General features: G+C 39.5%; 2 protein-coding genes and 1 non-coding gene across 10 annotated transcripts in view; 2 read left to right on the forward strand and 1 right to left on the reverse strand.

The window, feature by feature from the left end:
* Positions 1-984: 984 nt before the first annotated feature.
* On the reverse strand, positions 985-21,556 carry LOC101472484 (CD276 antigen homolog). Of its 8 annotated transcripts, none has more exons than XM_076875198.1 (8): positions 21,151-21,556; positions 20,895-21,066; positions 19,309-19,406; positions 18,851-18,928; positions 7,346-7,699; positions 6,728-7,018; positions 5,902-5,945; positions 985-4,925 (listed from the first exon to the last, which is right to left on the reverse strand). In XM_076875198.1, exons 2-8 carry the CDS (start codon positions 20,993-20,995, stop codon positions 4,890-4,892), a joined length of 1,002 nt encoding a protein of 333 aa, XP_076731313.1. In that variant the 5' UTR covers positions 20,996-21,066; positions 21,151-21,556; the 3' UTR covers positions 985-4,889. The 8 variants fall into 8 exon arrangements, with proteins under 8 accessions (XP_076731313.1, XP_076731310.1, XP_012777858.1 ...); XM_076875195.1 differs by having other exon boundaries at positions 5,844-5,945; XM_012922404.3 differs by lacking the exon at positions 18,851-18,928 and having other exon boundaries at positions 5,844-5,945.
* Positions 14,022-19,495, forward strand: LOC101472967 (uncharacterized). Its single transcript, XR_013093607.1, has 5 exons — positions 14,022-14,345; positions 14,541-14,921; positions 15,419-15,712; positions 18,247-18,369; positions 18,533-19,495. It is a non-coding gene; the product is annotated as an uncharacterized LOC101472967 (transcript).
* clasp1a (cytoplasmic linker associated protein 1a) overlaps positions 21,034-26,053 on the forward strand; it is a 97,740-nt gene continuing 92,720 nt past the window's right edge. The window contains exons 1-2 of the mRNA XM_076875200.1: positions 21,034-21,196; positions 24,737-25,412. Of these exons, the coding sequence (XP_076731315.1) occupies positions 25,215-25,412 (198 nt within the window). The 5' untranslated portion in view covers positions 21,034-21,196; positions 24,737-25,214. The remainder of the gene's footprint in view (positions 21,197-24,736; positions 25,413-26,053) is intronic.

The following is a 26,053-nucleotide window of genomic DNA, read 5'->3' on the forward strand; positions in this document are numbered from 1 at the left end:
TAAGCAAAACTAACTGGACTTGGATCTCTTTGTCACATAATTATTTCTCTATTACCTATTACAGAACAGACATGTGCATACCTAAAACATTAGAAATTTGTTCTACGAAGACTAGTTTTAGTCTGTTTCACACCATGTTTTACAGCACTTGATGTGTCTGCAGCAAAGTACCTTGGGTTCATGCAGTTCTGGGAAAACAAAATACCGCCACAGCCACAAACCAGGCATAAACCAAGGGTGTTTTTTTAACAATCTCACGTGGAATGTGAAAGTGAAAGAATGGATGTTGTGAACATGTGCTGTATGACATGTTTTAGTCTACCACGAGGTGTCACCAAAGTCAGTGTCTGTTTTAAATCATACCAGTGAACCAAAGACTGTGAAGGGGGCTCCTAGTTTGGACAACCAGGAAAAAAGCTGTGCATCAATCCATCCATGGAATGTCATTTATCTCAATCTGGGTGGTGGAGGCACGAGTCTAAGCAGAGGCACCCAGCCCTCCCTCTCCCTCCACCTCTCCTTGGGGAACACCAGTATGTTCTCAAGCCAGCTGAGATATGTAAAGCTTCCAGTATGTCCATCAGAGTGTGCATGTTACATATAAAGTGCTTGTATGAATGTGTGTGAGTTGTCTTTGTGTGTCACTGATTTTGTTTAGTTTGCACTCTTAGCTTCTTCAAATGCACAGGAAGCACGGCAGCATATAAATTTAAAGTCACATATTTAGGGGTTTTTTTTCTGAGTGTCTGACACTGTGCCCACTGTGTGTGCAGATGATGGTTGAAGCTGAAGTGATTTACCTGCTCAGCTTTTAGAAGAAAAAAAAAAAACACAGAAGCAGAATTTGCCCTTTCCAAGAACCACCACTAAACACCTGAACTTCCAGGCAAGTTTGTGCAATTGTATCATGAGTGTTCATACAGGAAGCTGCACAAACGCACTACAGTCGCTGAGGGAGAGAGAGAGAGCGATGTGTCATTAACACTGATTTCAATATCAATTTATTTATTCATTGCCAAATCACAACAATAGTCACCACAAGGCACTGCAGCCCTCTGCTTACTCAGAGAGAGGTTTAAATCAGAGCTAGAATAAGTGACAGTATGGGCTAGATGTACTAACACATTGCAAACTTTGTGAAACAAAAAAACACAAAAAAGTAATGTCAGTATTTACTAAAAATCAACAAAACTCAAAATGAATCAACAAAATGTCTTCAACATACCGTGGCTTCAGTTGCAAGAATTGCTCAGTCCATGTAATGGAGTTCACAGCTCTGACAGTGTGTGAGATATAGATCACAAAAACGCATACGTGCATATGTTGTGCCCTCAAACTGGAGATGAATGAAGATACTTACATGCAGCTCTCGACTTCTGTATAGAGTGTCAGCTACAATAGACACAACCAAACCCGTATTCTCTCTGCAATGATAAACTCTGTCTCAGAACCACAGTTTCCAAACAAAGTTACTGTTATTTTCTGCATTAGCTGATGAGAAGACTTCAGGCAGTGCACAACATGAACTGTGACATAAGATAAATACATCTAATTAACTCACATATTTTAGCTGACACTGCCTTTCCACAGTAATTAAATAATACTTTAGTTCTGTATGTCTTTCAGTAGTTAACTTAAATATACAGACAGTGGCAGAAAAAACATCATTCAACATGGTGGGACAGTATTAAAAGCTAGCTTACACAGCTGAAACAGTCCACCATTCACCTCTTCCCTTACAATGAACAATGATGATGGAGTAAAAAAGTTTGTAGAGTTTTGTGCATGGCAGTTACCTTAAACAGGGGAAATAGTGAGGGGAGATGAATGACTACATTCCTGTGTACTGTAGTCCCAACCAAAGACAGTACCAATGGATCTAAACACAGTCAACCCAGGCACAATTCTCACCACTCCCTTTTCATTCCTACTGCATATTCCATACAGCAACACATTCAAAACAACAATTAAGTCAATCAAAAAATATAAGGAATAAAAATGTACAACCCTGAAAGGAATCAAATTTCGGATCCACCACACGCCAAACATTCCCCCACGAAATCAGCAAACCCATTTTTTTTCAATCACACATTTCCCATCATCAAAACATGATGTCCAATTGTTACTTCTTACAGTCGTACATTGGACTCTGTCAGTTACTGAAGTTTGTCTCCATTATAATGATTCTCTGCTAGACTGCCACTGTAGGCCTATATTTAACGTACACGTTCCATATTAATTTACTTCATTTTCTGTTTACAATTACAATTCTGCACCTGTCCTGCTAGAAAATTATCTTAAATTACCATCTCTTATTTTTTGACCGTGCTTGAAATTGCATTGCCTTTGGCAGACTGAGTATGTCATATTGAATTGACTGCATCTGTGTTTAGAAAACCAACGACCGAACTAACCACACCTGTAAGCAGTAATTTGTGGATTTTGCTCCCATTTTTGCCTCAATTAATAACTCTTGCAGAAAAAATTCAAAAACGTTTAACACTAGAATGCTAAAATAATCGAATCAGGCCCCAAAACTACAGAAAAACACACACCGGTACCAGAATTTAATGATATCTAAAGATTCAAAGCGTTGCATTTTTAGAATAATGAAACCAAAACTGAGCATCCCAGTATCGATCAAGGCCCGTCTGCAGTGTACTCTAAACCTGATTGTGCTGATGGTGGTGGAGGCTTTGCTACAGGTGGTACCGGACTCCTCATCAGTGTTTATTCACTCATAGCTGGATGTTTGATCTCTTTTATTTAACATTAAGCTGTGTTTTTTTCTTCTTTTGGGTGGTTTGTGCAGCTGTGGCTTAATGCTGCTTCTGTTTCTTAATGTGAATATATAGTATGAGTGAAGATGAGACTAAAATGACTTTAAGCTTTTAAAACTCAACTAAATATATTTTTAAACTATGTTTTTAAAGCAGCTACAGGTACTCTGATTGCAATCTGATTACACTGCACATTAAGCCTGATTGCTGACATATTGTTGCTGACATACTCAAATCAGTCTCAGTGGGTTGACCGACAACCTGATCCACCAAAAGGTATCATAGGCTCTACTATAAACTGTGTCTGGATTGGAGTCTGCTTGCACAGAACCAGAAGTGTATTGCTATGTGTTTAATTAGCGCATCCATCACGCACACACATGGCCGTGCACGTTTGAGGTGTGATTTCCGCCTCTCTTTAACTTTGATGCCATCTCTCTCCTTCACCTGCTCTCTGGTGAATGTTGCGTATATGGGGTAAGACTGTCAATCTAATGCACTTGATCTTTCTGAGTCCCACTAATAGCAGCCTCTTTGAAAGAGACTTGCATACAACCAATCTGCGAAAAAAAGAAACCGCGCAAAAGTGATCTGTGATGTTGCAGAGCTGTCACTCGCTCCCTCACAGTCTCTCACTGTGTGCTTATTTCTGAGCCGCTAATCCACTCAAGTCAGGTAATCATTAAGATGTACTGACTGCATCTTTGCATGGAAATCAGTGCACCGTTAATAGATCAACAAAATAATTTTCCACTTGCATGGGTGCAATTTTGCAAATGCATCGTAACACTGACATCTCGGCCTAATCTGGCCCTTGATATCATGATGACAGCTTTGATCGCTTGTTATTACGTTTCTTGCAGGAAATACTCTAACAGTAGAAACTGAATTTCAACCAGTTCAACTAACTGAATATTTTATTTCCTCTCCTAATTTTCCAGCTCATCCTACCCAGATCGGTTTATAACGTCACAATATTTTGAATCATCATCTGTGTACATCCTCCCAAAACTATACTGAAATATTTAAAATCTATAAAAAACAAGACATTTGCCTTTACTGATAAAGCTTTACATTCTTTAAAGACTTGGAAAGCTGCCCTGCATTCTTTGAGTTATACGTGAAATTGCTCTGAAACGTCTCTGTTGTGGCTGTAAGAGATCCATCATCTGTGAGTAAAAGTGGGATTGGCTCATATTAGAAATGATTAAACTGGGAGACATTAAAGCAAATCTAAGGATATGTATCCACTAACGGTAGAAATAACAAAACCCTCAAATTTCCCACGTGTGGGACTAATAAAGGTTATCTTATCTTATCTTTAAAGAAAAAAGGTTTGTAACATTTAATTGAGACATTTAAATTTTACTAAATACTCATTAAAACAACGTAATGTTCATAAACTGCTACAAAAAGTTTTTATTTAATACACTGTATTCAGGGCAGATCCACCTTGGGGTCTGATGCTATCTGGGTAACTAATATCTCGATCCATCAGTAAACTGCGTGTGATCTATTTCTTCAAATTTTGAACTTTAGTTTCCGTGTCCTACATTTTATTCCTGTTTTGTTACAGCTAAATAATTTAGATGTAAACATCAAATGTAAAATTTAGATTTCAGCCTATGTATTTACATTCTGCCCAACACCGATTGTGAAAAATGAAGGGGCCCTGCAGTGAAATGTAGAGTTGATCCTCCGAGTGTGCGCTTGTAGACTCAGCCTATAACCACCTGTTGAAGGTAACATGCTAACATATGGAGCACCACAAGAGCCACGTGCATCAAGTAAGGACTTTTTTTGCTTTAATAATGAATTGTACAATAAGTTATGCATTTGTAAATTCATTTACAGATTCATTTATTTATTATTTTACTTATTCAAACGTTAATAAAGTTATTTATTATTTAATAATTGAATTTAAAATAAAAACACTATTTTTCGGTGTGTGTGGCTCTGTGGTCCTCCATAGATGAGGTCTTTATTTCAGAAACATGAGTTCCTGCTATGTCTTCTATTTAGTGTTTTCCCTTTATTTAGCTACATCATCAACTACAACAGCTGCAGGATCAGGAGTGCTGTCTTCCAATGGTGCAGGTTCATTGGCGCTCAGTTGTTGTAGGCTTTGTCCTGAACAGTCTCTCCCTGCAAGAAAAATGATTCATGTATTAACTTTCAACAGAGCAGCTGTGTACGGCATATGTGTGGATCTTTTTCCAATGGATCTCAACAGCGTAAAGGGTTGACACAGAGCAGAGACATCTGTGCCTGTGCTTAATTTCGTGTTCTGAGTTCCAATGGAGGAAAAGTGGTCTTCATGAAGTTATAGTTTGAGGTTATTTTACACCCTGAAATGTTTCTCTCTCACAAACTTTGTGTTGTAGCTTTCATTGGTAAGTGCTTCAGAAGGTGAGCTAAAATTAAGAGATTGATACTAATTTTCCACAGCGGTTTAAACCTGGTGCATTCTCTCAAAGAGGTTGCAAATTAAAGGAAGAAAAAAGCAAAATAAGTATGTACTCAGTTGTCCAGTTGTTGCTGCCAGTCACTAGTGTCAAATCGGTTGCAAAGAAATATACGGTGCCACACAAAAAAAATCCTTGTGATTGCATGAAAAACACCAACTTGTCTGCAAGCATTGCAAATGTGTTTTTTTTTTTACTTTAAATGGAAACTGTCAGTTTCCAGTTTGTGTCAAACTTTACACACTTTCATTAAAACTCGAAGAGTATTTGGGTAGTATTTGCAGATAAGTGGACGTCTTTCTTGCAAACTACAGGCAAGTGCAGCAACCTTATGGTGTAGCACTCTCTTTTTCATAGCAAATGCAAGCAACCACTCACCAGCCAATCAAGTAATAACACATTTTTACCCAGCAACCAGAGTTTGCTAAGGGGTCAGAGTCACTTTGTCATTTTCTAATGATGTATATAGTCATACATTTTACTCAGTACTGCTGTTACTGATCCTCCGCACAGTATTTGATGTAACCAATTTTTAAACATTTAATTACATAATTAATAATTACAAAGGAAAAGGAGCAAAATTCAAAAGTTTACAGACTTTTCCTTTTTCGGCAGCCAATGGTGGCTCCTGCTCCGAGTATTACTGCAAGTATTACCGGTACTCCAAGAACAGCTCCCAAAGGCAGACTCCAGCCTTCATCTGTAAATCAGGAACAAGACACAGTTACAACAGTCAGTTGTGTTACTTTACCTACAACTTCAACACAAAATTAATCCTTAGTGCAAAAATCATCTAAATCTAAACAGCACTGTAAACTGAACTTTAGGTTAACTGCTCATGGGAATCTGTATGAATGAAACACAGAAAGCTTCCACGAACTGATGGGAATTGATGTGCATCTTGAATTCTCTTGCATGAAAATGGTAACGTTGTAAGCTACTGTAATTCAAATCAGGATTGTTGGGGGCCACACTTTTTTCAAAAAGTTACTTTAAGAACTTCTCTGGTTTGAAGAGATTAGTGTTAATATAATTATGAATTCATTCACTCAAATTGTATCTATAAAAGATTTGCTACTACTAAGTCTGCAATGGAGAATTAGGTTATTTTCTAGGCTTGTCAAGGCTTTTGGCTCGATGACATGAAATTACAGGGAAACAGACCTACAATTGATGTTATTCTGGGATGAGATGTATGTAATTCCGGCAGTTTCAAATTTCACAGTGCGTTTTTAAATTTACAGCAAAATTACATATATATATATATAAAAAAAATTTTGTCTGTGTTTAAGATGAACTGTGACTTAAGACTTAGAGTTCTGCCTCAGGAGTTGAACCTCAAGTTATTCTATGTTTTTGTCATTGTTGGTTGATTAATAAACACAGTGGTTTACATATCTATTTCAAACCTATGGATATGGATTCTGAATTTATTTGAAAAGTCAACTTCAGGCTGAAAAGCAAAAATGATCCTTGGAGTACCTGTAATTACGTCTTTAATTACACTCAATGTCTCCTTTGAAGTCGGGTTGTAAACGCTGCATGTAACTTTCTGTGATCCTCTGATGTTGGCAGTACTGGTAACTCTGTAGGTGCCGTCATCTTCCTTGTAGATCTCAAGGGTCTGGACATCAGGTGGTTCAAGTGTACGTTCATGTCCCTCGTGGTCCACGGAGATCCATGATAGCTCTGGTTCAGGAAAGCCCCCCTTTGTTGCACACATAGCCATCATATCTATGGTGTTGACCACGATATTTGGCATCTCAAAACGAGCTGGAAATGAGTCAGAGATTTTTCACATGTATAAATGTTAGAATTTTCATACAAATTTTAAGAAATCAGAGATCATTATTGTACAAATTAACAAAAACATAAACTAGTCACTAGTTTTATCCCTCAATCATCACTCAACTCAGTGAATAAATACATGCAGCACTCGAAATGATCATCACGAGCCACCTGTTTTATTATTCTTAAGATATGTGCCTGAACACTGCCTGAAGGGTTTCATCTTTTCAATCCCATTGGACATACAGTTTGCATTTCACATATTTAACAAATACTGATATTTGCATCCATGTTAATTAAGGTGAACTATACCTGCTACATGAACAGTGGTTTGGCAGAGCGTCCTGCTTTCTGGTATGTAAGCAACTTCGATGCTGAGCTGATCGTCTTTCAGCATCAGCGGATTGATGACAAGGGAGAAGTTGCCAGAGGCCAGTTGATCGCGGAAAATTGCAGTCCTGTTTTTAAATGACTCACTTTGGTGTTGAAATTCCTCTTGTCCTTTTGAAAAAACATGAAGAACGCTGGAATTACTTTGCCAGTATATGGAGGTTTGCTCAGGAATGAACTTTTCGCTGAGGTTGTGATGGCACTGAAGGACCAGCGGTGCCCCTCTGGTTCCATTTGTTTCTGATGAAACTGGCACCAAGAACCAGAACAGCAGACCTGCAGGGAAACAGAGAAACATCCAGCTAAAAAAAAAAAATCAACATTCCAGACAGTAGAGCTCTGAATCTCGTAAAATACTTTCTGACCTGTGGAACGTAGTACTTTATTGTACTTTATACAGTAAATTGAGACTAAAAGAAGTCCATTTAGATTCACTCAATTCAGACGTCATAACCTGAAGACTTGTTTAAGCCTAACTAATCAGCTGGTAAAATGGAAAAAAAATGCAAGTTATAATGCAATAAAAGTTACGTCCAAATGGGACTGGTGGACTGGAGCTGCTCCGTTTACTGCTCGGTATGTAAGTACAAGTATTTTAAAATTAGTCTTAAAATACATCAGGAGCCTGTGTAAAGAGTTCAAAATAGGAGATAAGTTCGGCGTGTAGAGCAAGGGTTCCCCACGGAGAGCCTGCACGAAGCCGTTTTTTTCTTGGACTCAGGCAGGGCAAGGTAATCTGCCAGTAGCCCTTGGTCAAATCCAACATCAAGAAAAAGTGAGCAGTGCCTAACTGGTCAGGGAGCTTGTTGACCCAGGGCATGGAATAAGTGTCAAACTGTGAAACTTGATTCACCTTAGGGTAGTCAACACAAAACTATATAGAGCCATCTTTCTTCACAAAAAGAACTATGGGGCTACACCACGTTGCTTTACTCCCATTTTTAGCATTTCAGCCAATTCCCTCTGAACAATTTGCCACTTATGCTCAAGTAACCAATAGGGTGTGTATCAAAATAGTGCTCATAAGACTATCATTAGACTCGCAGATATCGGAGTCATTATTTGGTCATGAGACTAGTATAGCTGAGCAGGGTGGAGAACAAATCTGCAAAACACCGCTACTCTGCTACTCTGCTCTCTGGGGCTGTGTGAGATGGTTGCCACAATGGCGGGAGGCAGGAATCGTGGAATTATGCACCGCCAGCCCCAACTCATCTCTCACCGTCACCAGGCTCACCAGAGAAGCGGTTTCAGCCTCTCTTCATGCTTTTAAGAGTTTGAGGTGATATATTTGTGTGGCTCCTCCCCTGTCTGACAGTATGATGTTATAGTCAACGCCACCACGTGACCACAACGAGACCTTACCAATTGGCAAGTAACTTTGAGCTAAAAGAAAGGAATAATACAAGCACTTTGTGGCGATCCCAACTGCATTTATCCTCGTGAATGAACTTATGAATCATGGGCTTTTAAGTCTTGTTCAGTGTCTACCACCCGTCAGTCTGAGGGTGGTAGACACTGGTCCAAACAGATTTAATGCCCAATAATTCATACAGCTCCTTTAGTGTGCAAGACATGAACCATGTACCCTGGTCAGTCAGTATATCTTTCAGGATGAAGAATGGGAGATGACCTGAAACAGTGCTTGTGCAACACTCTTTGCAGAAACGGTGCGCAGCCTCACTGCTTTGGGATATCAGATTACGTGATCCACCAGAACTAATACAAAGCGATATCTTTGTGAGGACTCTGGTAAAATGGCCTGATGAGGTCAACACCAAAGACTTTAAATGGGACCTACATTAATGGTAATAGGCACAAAGAAGCTTTTGCAATCACAGGCTGGTTAACCAGCTGGTAGCGGAGTGGGCCTACTTGTAGACCCACTCTATGAACGGTTTGAGCACGATGTGGTTGAGCAGCCGAGCCTCACCCTACGCAGCTGCCAACTGTGCAGTTTTCCAGCTCCCCTGCTCTGCCCTTCAGCCAGTTTATTTTAAGCTTTAATTCAACCAGATTATTCTTTTCCTCAGTAGGAAAACAGCTCCAGTGAGCTAAACTGCACAATACCTTAGACTTCACACAATGGAGCTAACTGCTAGGCCACGTCACCTTTTGTTTTTTTAACCCTCCACATGCACACACAGTTAGATGCATAGAGCAACCTTTAGGTTCAGGATCTCACTTCCAAGGCAACACTTCAACTTTTAGGCTGACAAATGACAGCCACTATTTTGTTGGCTTACGTGGTCATCAGACAAAAAGAGTTCTCCCACGACACTCGAACTACTTTCACGTCTCACGCAACATTTTTATCGCTGAATGTAACAACTAACAAGACAGCTGATGAGATTAGTAAATAATGATATTATAAACTGGATTAATAGAAAGAGCAGATTTCATAAGCACAAAGGTCACCATGCTAAAAGAAGTACATATACGCACACTTTGCTTCACATACATTTTTGCAGTGTCTTGAAGGCATATAACAAATTTTCAGACATACCAAACAACGTGGAGAAACAACTCATTTCCATTTATAGTAAAAGGAACGTCCTTTTGTCAGCAGCAGGATGATATGTACAGAATGACGAAACAGGAAGGAAGCGTTTGAGCATGTGCAAATGTAGTTTCAACTACATAAGGGAAAAAAACGTTAAAAAACAGAAAAACATTTTCTTTTATTAATTAATTACTTATTAATTAATTTTATTTTTTGGCTCTCATTCTCGTTATGACTGAAGGATACTGTAAATGATACCTGTATGTGTTAATAATGTAGATGATTTTCTCCATACTGCTCCACAGGTCACTCAAAATAAAATATTAAAGCAGATAAATCAAAACATGCTTCAATTCTGGGCTCATGTCTTATTTTGACTTTTTTGTTTCACTGACAGTAGCCTGAAAAGCAGACAATAAATACCTGAATTAAAAAATAAATAAATAAATGCTCTTATGATTAACACAGTATAAAGAATAAAAGTATCCCAATTAGATGAATATTATATATTTTTTATATATGGTTTATAGATAGAAAAAATTAAGGTTTTAGGAAGAGACTCAAGCTCACTTCTTATGGAGAAAAAAAATGAAACTATGTGGTTCAAATGACCAACATAAATGCAATAAAAATATTTTTAAAGGATACCCAGGACCAATTTGGCTCACATTATGCACCACTATGTGGTGCAACTTGGTCCCTCAATAGCAAACAAATCAGGACCTACTTACTGTAGCTTGCAGTGGCAGATATCATGTAGTCCAGGGCTGGAAAAGTACAAAAACCTAGCCTAGCACCCAGTCTATCTAAGGTGGAGCTGTGGCTCTATATGCTCATTCATGAATTGAAAAGGAAGCTCATAAATGATTAAAAACAAAAAGCTTTACAAGAATGCTTCATTTAACAGACCCACTGCTCTGCATTTGGATAGACTGTTGTGTTGTGACATTGTTTGTGTTTCTGTTCTCTAAACTGTGTAATACTTCTTCAATTCAAAGTAAAACATAACCAGTGGGTCACATCAGGGGGACAGCAATCAAAACTTTAATCAGTTCCCCAATTTATTTTATTTTTTTTACTGTTTAAAAAGAGTTTGGTGGTTTTTCTGAGTAAAAGCCTCTACACACAAGAAACATAAAATCTGTGCAAATATATCGTCCACTAAAAATATTTTATGACTCACCTATTCTTGATGCAACCCAACACGAAATTACGTAGGAGGAATTTGCAACGTTAATTTTTTGAAGTTAAGCTAAATTTTTCCAGTGTTTCGGTTGCATGCAAACACATCTAACCAATCACATCATTGTCTGGTGGTGACACAGTCAAAGTGTTGAACATGGTGTTACATTTGATTGTTGTTGTGTCACAATCGGCTCTTGAAATTATTTCTCTGCCTCCTCAAGTATGGTCTCATTTCTCTGCTAACAAGAGTTCAACTGGCCCCACTGACATCCAGAAATATGCGCAAAAGCAATCGCAATAAAGCTTCAGCTCCTGGATCCCAACATGAAGTTCTGCATGCTGCTCCTTTCTCTTGAGAATGAGAGGAACAAAGAATTTCTGTTTGTTCCTTTTTTGGTTTACTAAAATCAGGACTAGCTCATCATTGCTTGATGTCAACTCCTTTTTTTCATAGTGTATTATTTGAGGATGAATTTTCTGCAAACACATTCAGTGTGTATTTAGGCTACACAGCATGTTTGGATCCGTAAAATTCGGAATTACGTGACGTTTTTATGAAACGCTTCTGGTGTGTAAAGCCTTAGCAGGACAAAAACAGCTGTTTAGTAAATTCTGAAATTAGCTGCATTCTGCTTACATTATTAGAAAACTACTTAAATCAAGCTGTCTGACTGGTTCTTAATTACTTCTGAGATATCATTGCCATTTTATAATCAGTTACAAAGTTTTCCTTTTTGATGACTATGCCTGAGGAAACAAAGAGGAAAAAATTGAACTGCTTTCACTTCAACAAACTGAGTCTGCTTTATGTCCCAGACAGAAGGTCAGCAAGAATACATCTGTGGCAGAAAACAAAAACAAAAAAGGATCCATGGACCACAAAAACCTACTGTGCTTCACCAATATTTCTGGTAACTAACAACTGCAGCCAGCAGACAGTTGCAAAAAGGAGAATATATGTGCTGACGGTGATTCGTTCTTGTAATACAGGCTTGAGAAATAAAGTTTACATTTTGGCATCATCATAAAGCAACACTGCTGACTTTCTTTGCTTTGCTGCCATGGTTTCTGGCTGCAAAACAAAGACAACTGAAGTACAAGTGCATTGTGGGTAAAATATAAAGGTTGCTAACCTGCCAATGATGTGCTTCCAAGGCCCTAATATGACCTAAAATAGTATTATATAACATACTATATATTAATATTAGTAGTTTCCATAACAGTAGTATACTATTTCACTTTGATTTTTATCATGATTAGTTATGATGATGGTGCAGGATGAAGATGTTCATATCTGACTGAAACACAAACAACAAACCAAAAACATCCCGTGAAGCTGACACTGACGCGTGGTTGTAAGCCAATCAAGTGCCAGCAGCTAAATCCATTTCGTCATATAGACATGATCAAAACAACCTGCTGATGTTCAAACTGAGCATTAGAATGGGGAGAAAAGGTGATTTATGTTAATTTTATGAACATGTCATGGTTGTTGCCAGGCAGAAACTGACAATCTACTATCATTTTCCAACACAAACATCTCTTGGGTTGTAAGAGAGCAAATATTCAATGAGTGGCAACAGTAACTCAAATGACCAACCACGATTACAACCAAGGGAATGCAGAAGAGTATGTCCAAATGCAAATGCAGAATCTTGATGCTGATGGGATACAGCAGCAGGCGATAAAGCCAGGTGACACTCCTGTCAGCTAAGAACGGGAAACTGAGAGTACAGTTCACACAGGTTCAGTAAAACTAAACAACAGATGACTGGAAAAACAATATCTGGTCTGATGAGTTTCAATTTGTGCTGCAACATTCAGATGGTCAAGTCAGACTTTGATGTAGACAACATAAAAACGCAGACCCATTCTGCCTTTATCAGCGGTTCCTGCTAGTGGTGGACTAGTAATGGGGTGGGGAATATTTTCTTGGCACACCTTCAGCCCATTAGCACCAAATGAGCTTTAAACACTCCGCCTACCCTGAGTATTGTTGCTGATCATGTCCATCCCTTTCCATGGCTGCCCCAAACAAGATAACACCGCGAGTTAACGAACAAAAGATTCACATCATGGATGCAGTGCACACATTTGGTGCAATTGTGTGATGCTATCATGTATAATATCATATGAACTGAAATCTTTGACGAATATTTCCAGTATTTTGTTTAATGAAGAATTAAATTCTTAATGAAAAATGAGGTTCACACCGGACCTAGCAAGGTGTACCTAATAAAGTGGGCAGTGTGTGTACGGTGATTGAAGATACAAAAACAATGGAAACCAAAGATACTACCACAGAAAGCAGTGTAAATTAAACTGCCTGTATCAGATCAACAAGAAGATTACTGAACACAGAGCAAGCGAACAGACTGAGAAGAAGGCAAAAAATGATCAAAGTGAAGATCAAAGGAGCTAAACGTAAGAGAGACAAAACAACTTCAAAATCAATGAAGAAAAAAAGAGCAAATAGAGCAACAGGAAGTTGTGTGATTTTTTTTGATGCAACAGTTTTTCTATTTTGTCTAACCATGAGATATCCATTTGAGAATCTTACCTTTCGGCCCCTGTTGGTTTTCACACACACTGTTTCTATGTTAGGCGGGCAATGGAAAAACTGTCAGGTATCATGGTTGGATCTGTAAACACACGTGAGTCATGTTCTTCCTTTTCTATCATATTAAACTGATTTCATATCTGCATCTAATGGCAGGTGGTTCTCAATATTAAGGAAGTCATCTGAACGTCTTTGTCTGACAGAGAGTGGAAGCTTGTCGTGCAGAGCTGAACAGAGAATATCAGCTCACTCTTCTGTTTTATTTTCTAGCTCTCGATGTCGGAAAGGCTCAGATTATTGAGTCTCCTTAGAGTACACTTGGTTTAATATTCTGCTTTAATACTCTGACACGTTACCCAACTCTCACTTCCTCTTCAATGGCAACCAAAGCACGTAGGCTTTATGTAGTCACAGGGCACTGATAATGCAGATATTAGCTGCTCTCCGCAGCCGAGCTTTACTTCGGTATTATGAAGACTTTATTACTAGTCATTCTGGGGGGAAAGGCCCGATGAAGACTGTCGAGTCAAAAGATGGCATCTTGTTAGTCTCCATTGCACATGACCTCATTTTTAGTGTCCGTGCTCACTAACACGTGTTTTACTCGCTGCTCTTTGACAAAAGGCTCACAAAAATGTTGATCCTATTTGTACTTTTTTTCAGTCTCACGATCGGTAAGCTATCACCTTTTTATAAGACCATTTTCATTCAAAGCTGTGTGCGTGTTTGTGTACATGATGGAACTGTACCGTTTGGCTTATCTGAGAAGAAATTCATTTTAAAGATAAGAGTACTTGGTATTAGACTGTCACAGGATTTGAGGAAGTAGCAATCATTAACAGTTGTCTATTTTATTTTATTTTTTCCAGTTTCAGTGGGTAATGCAACACTGGTGTATGTTAACACCACTATCACCGACTCAGCAGTCCTCGAATGTAGTATACAAAATAAAAATATCACGGACTGGAGTAATGTTCGTTTTTATTGGCAAGATAACAGGGATTTTGTGTTGTATTCCTATAATGAAGGAAGAAAGATGGCTGAGCATGTAAATGACTACTATAAACACAGAGTCACAGCCTTCCCTCAGGACATAATTAGAGGAAATATCAGCATCATAATCAAAAACCTGACTCTTGAAGATAACGAAAGGACTTTCTGGGCTTTTGCGGCAGTCTTGGACGGCAGCGTGATGAAGAAATACCACCTGGAACACACACAGATCTGCCAAGTAACTTTACAGATCGGTGGTAAGAAAGGTTTTCAGTCTTTTTCACAAAAATAAGAAAGAGAAGTTATATTGTCATATAAATAAGCACCTACAGTCAGTGGAGATGACATTGATTTTATGCTATTGTGGTTAATGTAGAATGTGTAGTTTCCTCCTTTCAGGCACTGCCAACAGTGACAATGCTAATATTTGCATTTAGTGATTGTAATGATTATTTATCGGTAATCAAGTGACAGCTAGGTTCAAATCATTTTGGACAAAGACACAGTTTGTGTATTTTTGCTCTGTGCACAACCACAGTGGGTTTTAAATCAAACAGTCAAGATGTGCTTGAAGTGCACAAGCTATTCAGGAATTATACATATTCACCTCATCCAGTCGAAGGACTGATGAGGTTATGTCATTCTGAAGAATCTGGCATGAAGAATCGCTACTCCTGTTAGAGTAATATTCACTTTCTTTATTCAAAAAATTTTAGAAAGATGGAAATGGTCTTCTGTCCCCTTCTCTCCTCAGTTCCTTATCAGAATCCCAGGCTAGATGTTAATATGAAAACAATGACTGCAGTGTGCACTACCCAAGGAGGATTTCCTGCCCCTGAGATACAATGGGTCCTCCTCTATACCAGCTCTCATCAATCAGTAGAGTCGAGGAACATCCAAACTACAACGATGCAGAATTATCACGACCGCCTTTACAGCTCCCGCAGCACTCTACTAATCCCTGCAGGTCCTCACGAGGCCGTGAGCTGTCTCATCCACAACCCGACTTTGAACACGACAAAGAGGGCCACCGACACTTTCAGCAAAGGTATGTTTGGCGCCATCCAGTGGACTGAGAAAAGTTAAACTGGAGATAGAGGGGATCTCACTAATTTCACATGTAATCTACATGCCAGTACAGTCACTCGAGGTTGCACAACATAATATTTGTGGTAGTGGTTTTTATTTTATAGAATTTAATAAAATGGACAGTAAAAACCATATATCAATTTTTTTAGCGGTCAGATATTTTGTATTTTCCAACTCTGATCACTTTTTCTGTTTAATAATTAAATGCAAAAGAATTTGATGAATGAAAGAATGAATAATTATCACATCAATGTCAAAACACTTTTCTTCCAGTGGAAGTAGCGGAGGTGCTTTGAAGCCAGAACTATGAGTCCACTTATTGTAGCTCATTATTCTCTTCCAGTGTTAAAGCTTGGCCATCTTTCAACTTGCATGACAATGACTGTTCATTTAAAAGTATTTGAGGTGTATCAAAAAGAATAATTTTAATTCAAAAGGCTATATTTTTTGCATCCCAAACGTATAAATGTGTCCCCCTTCACAGACACAGAAAACCTGTCCCCTTGATGTTACACCCTGTGTAACGCCCATTTTAATCTATTTGGTGCTGAAAACAAATTACAAACAAACTATTAAGAGAGGAGGGAGTTTGCAGCTGTTATGAAGCTGAGCGGTTTCATAATCACCACTTTTGTTTTTGCAAACTAGACATGGTGAGCTCATATGCAGAAAGCTGTTAGCCACAAATAAGAACAAAAACAGCAGTTATTTCAACATCTCTGTCATCAGGATGTGAAACAGTAGGACCTCAAAACACTGAGTAACCTTTAAAGTTTCTGAGCTCTACTATGTAGCTGTCATGGCAAGAATACTTATCATGATAAAATAAATGCATTTGTAGTTGCTGTTTGCCCAAAATTATAACTCATAATCAAAACAACGCTGGTATGAATCAGTCCAGAAAAATTACTAGCGCAAATCAAAGCATCTAAAGCGCATTTTTAACAAGTTGGAATTATTAAATTATTAAAATTTGGAAACCACAAAAGGGTCCTCCAATATTCACTCACAAATTCAGGATATCAACCATTTTCTGCAGTTTTGCATTATCAGTGTTGCTTTTTGTCATATTTATTTTGTATTCTTTTTGTATCTGTTCACTTCATCTCCGGTCTCAGACTGAAGTAGAACAACAATGATCTGTTCTCGTGCAGAGGAAATGTCAAATTACGTGTCAAACGCCCTCCCCACAGCTCAGAGCTTGAAGCAGAAAGTCACATTCAGTTTGAGACAGATTTCATCTTCAATTTACGAGCAGTCCCACCGACTGAGACTCATTTACTCAGTCCTGTAATACTGACTTAAACTCTCATGTGACAGTTTTACCTCCTGTAGTTTATTCCTGGAAAAAGAGGCTTTTAAAGCTGATGTGGCTATTTCTGTTCTGACTCAGGTCACGAACATTTTAAAACCAGTATAGAGGTATGTGCAGCGATAAGAATAAGTCTAAGGCACAGGTGTCAAAAGATCTAGTCCCCAGGCATGAATTGGCCTGGCAAAGGTTCCAAAACTGTCCTGCAGAATGGCTTTGGAAAATGTGAAGGAAGGGAAAAAAATTTAACTGTAGTTTTATAGGTTTTACAGTTTTCCCTGCAGATAAAGACCCCCTCACAGCCATTCAAGTACTTAACAAGTAGTTATATGACAGAAAGGTTCCTGTTTTTCATTGTCTTCTGTAGAAATTTCAGTTAAGTTAATAAAAATTCCATGTTTTATAAATACAGGAAAGTATAGGAGGTGAACTACCAGAATTTTCTCTGTAATTTACACATTTATCATGTAGAAAGACTGAGATGTGCTGTTGAAATTGCAAGGTTTTATCTTATATTAGGCTCCCACTCTCACGTGACTTAAAACCAATAGAAAAATATTTGAACTTTTTTTTTGTCCATTCAACGCTGCCAGGTTGCCCCTCAGACTGACCAGGAGCTCAGTGATACCCTGGTCCAAATCTGGGAAGCAATCCCCCAGGATATACAGTAAACCATCATCCAGTTATGAGCATGCCCTGATGTTGTCAAGCAAGCACGTTGGCCACGCCCACACAAGCTACTAATTGCCATTTTGAGTTGCTGTAATTAAATTTAAGGAAAATGTAAATATAGCACTTTTCTACTCTTCTGAGCACTCAAAGCGCTTTATACAACTTGTGCATTCACCCATGCACACTTTTTAAGTGCTTTCTTCCTAACATTCATATTCCAATGGATGCATCGGAGAGCAATTTGGGGTTAGTATCTTGCCCAATATTTGGCATGCAGACTAGCCAGGAATCGAACCACCAACCTTCCGATCTGCTCTACCGCCTGAGCTACAGTCACCCCAATCAAGTCTGTCGTATAATTTTGTTTTCACGCTGGTTTTTGTGGTGTTCTTAAATTCAGCCCTCTGTAGGTACCCAGTCACATCAGTAAAGAATGTGTGTTTTCAAAGTGTTCCTAATTTTTACAGCAGTGCAGAATAGCTTACATGTTGGTGTGTCTCTGTCTGCAGGTGCTGGAGTGACGAGCTCCCCTGAATGTCTGATATCTGCTGCTGTGTTTCTTCTAACAGCTCTACACTGGCTGTGATTCACAGCAAAGGTTTTTTCTCTTTAGGATCTATCATGTTAAACAGGTGATGTTTTAGGCTATTTACAGCATTTTCGATACAGAAACATAGATGAAGGACATTCCCACATCTTTGCATATGTAACAGCCTAAAGGAAACAACTACTGTTCTTTATTTCTTTTCCAATTTTCATACAAGACTTACAGCTACATTAATCTGTCTGTTTCAGCCACCTGACATAGACTGATCCACCCATCCATGTTCTGCTGTTGGTACCAGGGTCTGGTTTTGGTAATGGACTACTCCAGAGGAGTGATTTTACCTCATGCTGAAAATACTTCGTGCCATGGAGACACTTCTACTATCCATAATTCAAACTTACTAGTTTAATTCTTTTGCATGTTTCACCCTACCTTTGCATCATTATAATCTCCTCCTGGCTGTCTCTTCAGCAGTAAGTAGAGAAAAAGAAGGGCAATCACAGGGCAAACCACTGTGGCAATTTTTAAATGTTAATACTCTTTGTAATTTATTTTTCTTGACTTACTTGTTTTGTACTTCATTTGGTAGTGAAAGGTGTTCAGAGTTGGTTGGTTGGTGCTAGTGTGGGTTTCATAGAGTCCTCCTGTGTGCCAACAATCTTTTTTTATACTTTAGTCTTATTATTTATTCTTTTAGTCTATTGAAAGACAGTTAAAAGGAAATTATATTTCTAGTAAAATCAGGAAAGTGCTTTCCAGAAAGTTTGTTTTAAAACTCAGAAGAAGTTCCAGACAGTGTTAAAGTGGGATTGCCAGGTGGGAAATGACTCATTCAACATTTAGTCAAAAAATTATGTGTACTGTGAATTACAGTTGTCTTTCTGGACAGGCTGAGAACTGTGCTCTAGCTACATTTAGCTAAGAAGATGTTACGAGGGCTATTGGGGCCGCTTTCCAACCCCCAGCCTGCATGACACCAGTAAAGAAATACAGAATAACAGTAATATCGAATACATTAGCTTACCTTTAAACTGACGACTGAAACCTTTGAAACCAACTGTGAGCATCTGCTTCGTATCAGTCCAACATCCATCACTGTGAACTTTGATTTGCTGAAAGACACTTGACAACAAATTAAACAAACAAATCAAAAAACATAAACATAGATTATGAACCTCAAATGTTCTGGAAATAAACATTTATAAAACACATCTACAGTCATTTGTCCCTTTTTTAATACCAATCCTTGTTATAAAACAAACACAAGCATATCAGTGGATAGTTTGACACAGAAATATAGCAAAGGTTAATCTCACACATACACTGTATGTGTTTCCTATGATTAAAGTATATCCCGTATGTGTGGTATATATTCTGGGGACATGCATTTCTGTGCCAGCCACCAAGCCAGTGTTTAGCTTAGCTAACTGTACGGTGCACCAGTTAGCACTGAAAACTGAAAGAAAGCTTAAAAAGATTTCCAAACTTCAGTTAGCATGTTTAGAAAATACAAGCAACACAGTTCCCCACATAATAGTTCATAGTACAGCTGTACAAATTCTCTCTTCATACCTGAAAAGAGGATAAATGAGAGAAAATGGTGGGATAGCTTTCCTTTCAACATCTTCAGTATGGTGGCAAGAGCTCCCCCTAAAGACCTCTACAGGCATAACTAATCAATCACAAACACCATTTCTCAAAATGGGCAAAAGTAGATCATTGTGCCAGGTTGTATCCCAGCAAACAAGGAAATTTTCCCAAAACATTTAATGTACCACTCGAGGTGACAATCTGCAGCCCTGGCGTAGGAGTGTCAGGGAAATTCGTTTTTAGTAAAAATAACAGTTCAGAGGATGATGTTCTGCAACCCTCAGTTTAACTTTAGGCCATCCTCAGTGGAGGCTGCTCCCCTTTTCCCTCTCACAGCAGCAGCGCCCACTGTCACTGCTCCTATGGGAAGTTTTAACTGGGAGTACTACAAGTTTACCAAGACTACTATTAGACACTCACACCTTAAAACGTGGTTTCACAAGTCTCTGAATGCTGTACAAGCAGTTTCCAATGTCTTATCAACAATTTCTTAGCTTTATTTACCCACCCTCTATTGCAGTGGCAACAGACATGGCTTCCCAGCAGAAGCAACTTGTCAACAGTGATCCCATCGTCACTGTCCACTTCCATACGTCTAATTATTAATAATATCACAAAGCATTTGAGATTGATAATAGAAATTATTAAAAGTGACTGTCTCTATGTGCTATCTCTGTGACAGACTGGTGACCTGTCCAGGGTGTACCCCACCTCTCGCCCTATGTTACCTGGGATAGGCTCCAACCCTCCCACAACCCTGAGAAATCTAAAAGTCAAGTTTAAGAGAATCAACATGTAGATATTTTCTTTTCATTGAAGATTTGTATATTTTAGAGAACTGAATAATATTATTAATCATGATAATTGCTGCAGAGGTAAAGAGATGTTTTTATTACTCTTACAGGAGACAATTCTTACAGAACCAAAAGTTTTGTTTGAGTGGAAATTGGAGTTAAAGGAATTAAACAAACATAAAATCCTGAAGTATGAAAATCTACGCAAATAAAGAAACAAACACACATGCGCGTTTGTGAAGCCACCGTGTGTCCACCAGATGTCGCCAGAGGTTGTGTTATGTGTTGCACACCGTCGGGGATTTTTGTTTTTTTCAGCATTGCCATGCGACAGACTTCCAAGTGCCAACATCATCCCTGCATCTACTGCGCCTGCGCACGACGATCCCATTCTTGTCCTGCAGGCAGCATTCCGGGTGGAGAGAGTGAGAGAAAGAGAGGCGGACACAGGAGAGATTTAAGGCCGAAGTGAGGATATTTACCCGGGGAGACACGGGCTGGCTGTGAGGACGAGCTGCGGAGGTTATGGTGAGTAGAAGAAAGGGTGATGAAGCTGCTCCGTTTCGGCTCCTGCTCAGGTTTTCTCTTCTTTGTGCCGCCCCGGCTGTGGACTGACGTTTCATTGAAAGGTTGCTAGGAGGGCTAGCTGCAGCTTTTATTCCTATACACACCCCTGTCTGGCTCTCAGACCGAGGCCGGCCTGCTGTTTTATGGGGGGGAAGAAGGAAAAAGAGGTTCACGGTCAGCTGGGGCGGAGGAACACGGGCTCGGGGAAGGGGCGGGGGAGCGGGCTTTGGCTGGGAGCTGTCAGGGCTGCAAGGCTAGCAGGGGCTCAGCTAACGTTTGCACAAAAGCAAAGCTGTGTGTGTGTGTGTGTGTGTGTGTGAGAGAGTGAAATGAGTGGCCTGTTAAAAGTGGTAAATAGTCATGTTAGCATTGAAACAGTAAACAGGTGCGAAGACAGACGAATGAGCTTGTTCTATTGAATGGATGGATTATTAATAACAGCCCCCACCTGACCCCCTCATTGTCAGCAGTTTTTATAAAAAATAACTTTGGTGTATTTGTATAATTCTACCTTAATACTGTGACAAATCTATCCAAATTAAAAGGCTTTTAATTATTTTTCCAGCATTTCTGAGCCCCCATAATTTCATAGGTACAGGAGATACTCAGAATAAACATTTGTACCTCCTTCAGGTGTCAAAATCACATTTTTTCATCAGTATGATTCCTTCTGATTCCTTCAGCGGGATCTCTGTGATATCCAGGAACAGTAACGAACATTGGTAACCTGGATGTTTGATCTGTTTACTGATAGTTCAGTGGAGGAAATTCCCCCAAAAAGTGTGAGCTGGGGGTCTTACAATCACCAAGTAAAACTAGGTGTTTTCTTCTCACTGCCCATTGTTTTGAGCAGCACTAGATATGTTCTAATTTAAAAACTTGACATAACGATGATGAGTTAGATTTTAATCTCACTTATAAAAACAAATAATAAGGAAAAATATTTTTTTGCTTTCATTTTCACTCTGAGGCTCTTGTTTTTTCTTGTGTTGTAACTCAAGCGTACCTTTTTCTTTTACAGCGGTGCATTTCGGCCCTTCCCTGAAAGCTCAAACTCACTTGCTGTTTAGTTCTGCTCGAGCTAAGATGAAGCTGAGAGCCACTTTCTTTAGATGAACCTGTAGAGTGACTGTCTGCAGCTGCCTTTGTCTCTCAGGCCTCGGTTATGGCTAACGTGTTGGTCATCGCTCAGCTGAACTGTGATGCCGATGCAGCTCCTCATTTATACTTGTGCTTGAGGCACGCTCATCACACTGCTGTCTGCTTCTTAAAACTAGTCTGCTGCAGTAGTTGGCAAATTGATTTAACACATTATTTACGTTTTAATACCACAGCTCACTTTCATTATTTGGCTCTGAGATGTTACAGTGCCACCTGTCAAAATCTGCAGCTCACGTGTGTGTGTGTGTGTGTGTGTGTGTGTGTGTGTGTGTGTGTGTGTGTGTGTGTGTGTGTGTGTGTGTGTGTGACATAACGTTGTAAATAGACAAGGATGAAAGTGAGCAGATGACAGCCATGCTAACCTACACGTTTCAGTACTCGAATGCAGGAAGGAAAACTGGTTGTAAATCAGCAGGGTCAAATGTCATATAGCCATGTGACCAGAGCGATGAGTAACGGTGTCCTTCGCTGGCAGTGAGGTCGCTAACCTGCAGGAAAAGAGGGGCTTTTGTGTCAGCTTATCACTTCCCAGTGTGGTCAAATTGAGTGCTCACAGCAGGCCGGGATGACCCTCAGGTCAACTGATCATCTGTAACTGCCTGCAGCACACAGGCAGAGGTGAGAGTTTGGAAATGATGGCGTTCCAGTATCTTTTTTTTTAATCCATGCTTTGTGGAAAAAACAGACCATGGACTCAAACTGACAGGCCAATTTTAGCTGGTAGTGCTGAGCTGCACACACACATACATATGCTTACACACAGCCTGATTGTCTCATCCTGTCATTTGTTTTAGCTATTTTATCTTCACTTTAAAAGCTGTGAAACAGGCAGATAACCTGCTCTGTGTCCCCACACTGTTTACCGCTGGTCCAATAAACAGAAAGTACTCAACATATTTACGGCACCGTGACGGTCATAGTCCAGCGAGTCTGGCTCGTATCTCTATTCTTGAGGACATGCAGGTTAAATTTTCACCTGATAGAGGCTATGCAGGAATTCCTTCAAGTTTTATAAAGAGGAGGAGTGGTGTGATAGAGCCGATTGGGAGTGTAGCTCCTGTGTTTGTGTTTTAATGATGGGGGCAGATGTGTGGTTGAGAGCAGATTAGTGTAAGGTACACGCAGGTGACTGATTCAAAATAATATATATATATATATATATATATATATATATATATATATATAAATTTATGAATAAATATGTTAAAAGCATTATTGCTTTATTTTTTTACCTCCACGCGTGTATGGAGGATTAAAAACACTACAGAGGATGTAATGCACTTTTCTCCTGCGTATCTAAGGCCTCACTAAATCGGCTCCAAGCGGTTCAAAATGCTGCAGCAAGGCTTTTAACCCACAGCAATAAATTTTCCCATATCACTCCTATACTAAAATCCCTGCATTGGCTTCCGGTTGAGTATAGATATAAGTTTAAAATCCTCACCTTTACGTTTATGTCTCTACAAGGTGAGGCCCCCATCTATATCTCGGAGCTTCTCCAGCCCTATTCTCCAAAGCGGACTCTTAGATCCACTGATAGCGGTCGTCTATCTATTCCACGGACTCGTCTGAAAACAAAGGGGGATCACGCTTTTCAAACCCTGGCTCCAATACTGTGGAACGGTTTACCCTCCTCACTACGCACCATCGACACGGTGGCCTCTTTTAAAAAACAGCTTAAAACTCATCTGTTTAGACAGGCATTTGGGTAATGTTAATGCGTAATATGTTGTTTTATTTTATATTTATATTGTACTATTGCTTGTTTGATATGCTTTTATACTTCCTTTATGTTGCTATATTGTTTGTTTGACATGTCTTCTTGTGAAGCACTTTGTAACAGCGTTTTTGTCTTAAAAAGTGCTATATAAATAAATTTTACTTACTTACTTACATTTGAAGTAAAAATAATGTTTGGCATTCACTGGGAAGTATTTGGTTGTTACCACCCGGCCTTTGAGGCATAGCATAAAATGGAGGGTGACAACAAAATAAATGTCCCTGTAAAGCCATGTTAGGAGTATATTCATGGCAGAGAAATACTGCTGGCTGCATGAAGCCGGAACTGTTACTTTGAAACCAGCTAAGCCCCAAGATATGATCCTTCACGTGGGAATCCATCCACTGGCTGTTAGAGGCAGCAAGCTACAAGGGGAAGGTCATTATCTTAATAATCTGGTCTTATTTTGGAAAAGCTAAACATTGTGTGCTTACAGTGTTTTGTTTTTTTGCAGTGGGAGATGTTTCTTTTTTTGTTGTTGGACAAATATGTAAATAAATATGTGATCAATAATGGCCTGAAATAACCTTCCTTCGTTCTGTGTTTCCTTGCTCTTGCAGGGCAGCCCCGTTCAGTTTTGGGGACAGGTCATGGAGCTCTAAGCTAGCACTCTCCATCCATCTCCATCTGCTGCCAGAAGCGCCTTTTCCAGCCTGCTGCTGTGGTTTGGCTCCGACTCCTCTAAGAGAAGAAGAGGGAGGAGTAAACTTCCCCCAGCTGCTGTGCAGACACACACATGCTGCATTGCTGCCATTCCCCAAGCCCTACTCCATCTATCCCGGGGGCACAGCCATTAGCTTGCTAGCAGGCTAGCACTTGGCACAGAAAGGCGGCCTGTCCCGAGGGACCAAACACAAGCAGACTGTACTGTGGCCTCCTCCTTTTGTCCTCACTTTTCAGGTCATACCCACCAAGTGGAACTCCTTTTGTCCAGCTGTCACTCCCACTGCTCTGAGCAGTGGAGGATTGCTAGCAATCAGTCAATCAAACAGCCGGGCAGACTGAGGAAGCCAGAGGGCGTGTTTACCAGACAGCAGAATGATGGAGCCTAGCATGGAAAACTGTCTGGCCCTGGTCCTGCAGAAGGACATGGGCCGAAGGCTGCAGGTTGGCCAGGAGATCATTGATTACATTCTGGACAAGGAAAAGTCCCATGACTTGGAGCAGGACCAGACAGCACTGGACAAGATGGTCGATGGCATCGCCAGCTCCTGGGTCAACTCCAGCAACTTCAAGGTAAACTAGACTGATGTTTCAGGATGTGTCTGATGTGTCTTCCAGACACCCCTCAGAGGATCAAGTAGCTTTGTAATTCCTCACAGGTGGCGTGGTTTATTGGTGTAGTAGTGGTTAGTGTTACGGCCCTAGCAAGAAGCCTGTCTGCTTGTTCTTCATGCATGTCTGTAGATTTTCTTGCTGGGTTTCCTGCTTCTGTCTGAAGATACTTATGTGTAGATAATGGGAGATTCTCAGTTGGCTGTAGGTGTGGATATAAGTGCAAGAGGTCTTCCTTTTTTCTTTTTTAGCCCAAGATGGAAAATCTGTGAAGAGTGTGGATAGATGGATGGAATGAATTAATTCCCATTCGTTTTTTGTTTCAAGACCTTTTCACACTTAAAAGTCCAACCAGAATATAGGGTAATATATTTGTTTTTAATTCCTCTAAATCATTCTCATCTTTGTTGTTTATTTCACTTTAAATAGGAGCAGAAATTCTAAAAATGAGCTCCATGTTTTATTCAGTAAGTCATGAAACCAAGAAGAGAGACCATGATCTCTCCAGCCAAGTGTTTACTGAGCTCAGAGATCAGGTGTGCTGAAGATGAGAAGTTTTCTCATATATTTCAATACAATAAGAATTTTATCTTCATTTTCAC

The sequence above is a fragment of the Maylandia zebra genome, linkage group LG16 (assembly GCF_041146795.1).
Source record: "Maylandia zebra isolate NMK-2024a linkage group LG16, Mzebra_GT3a, whole genome shotgun sequence".
NCBI classification, from domain to species: Eukaryota; Metazoa; Chordata; class Actinopteri; order Cichliformes; family Cichlidae; genus Maylandia; species Maylandia zebra.

What these genes read in the sequence shown, in the direction of transcription:
- LOC101472484 (XM_076875195.1), bottom strand. Translation starts at nt 20,995, where the DNA reads ATGGCAATGCTGAAAAAAACAAAAATCCCCGACGGTGTGCAACACATA. An exon ending in TTTCAGTCGTCAGTTTAAAG is followed by an intron (nt 18,929 to 19,308) that starts GTAAGCTAATGT and finishes GTTGGCACACAG; the next exon opens with GAGGACTCTATGAAACCCAC. An exon ending in AACCACTGTTCATGTAGCAG is followed by an intron (nt 7,019 to 7,345) that starts GTATAGTTCACC and finishes ACTCATTTCCAG; the next exon opens with CTCGTTTTGAGATGCCAAAT.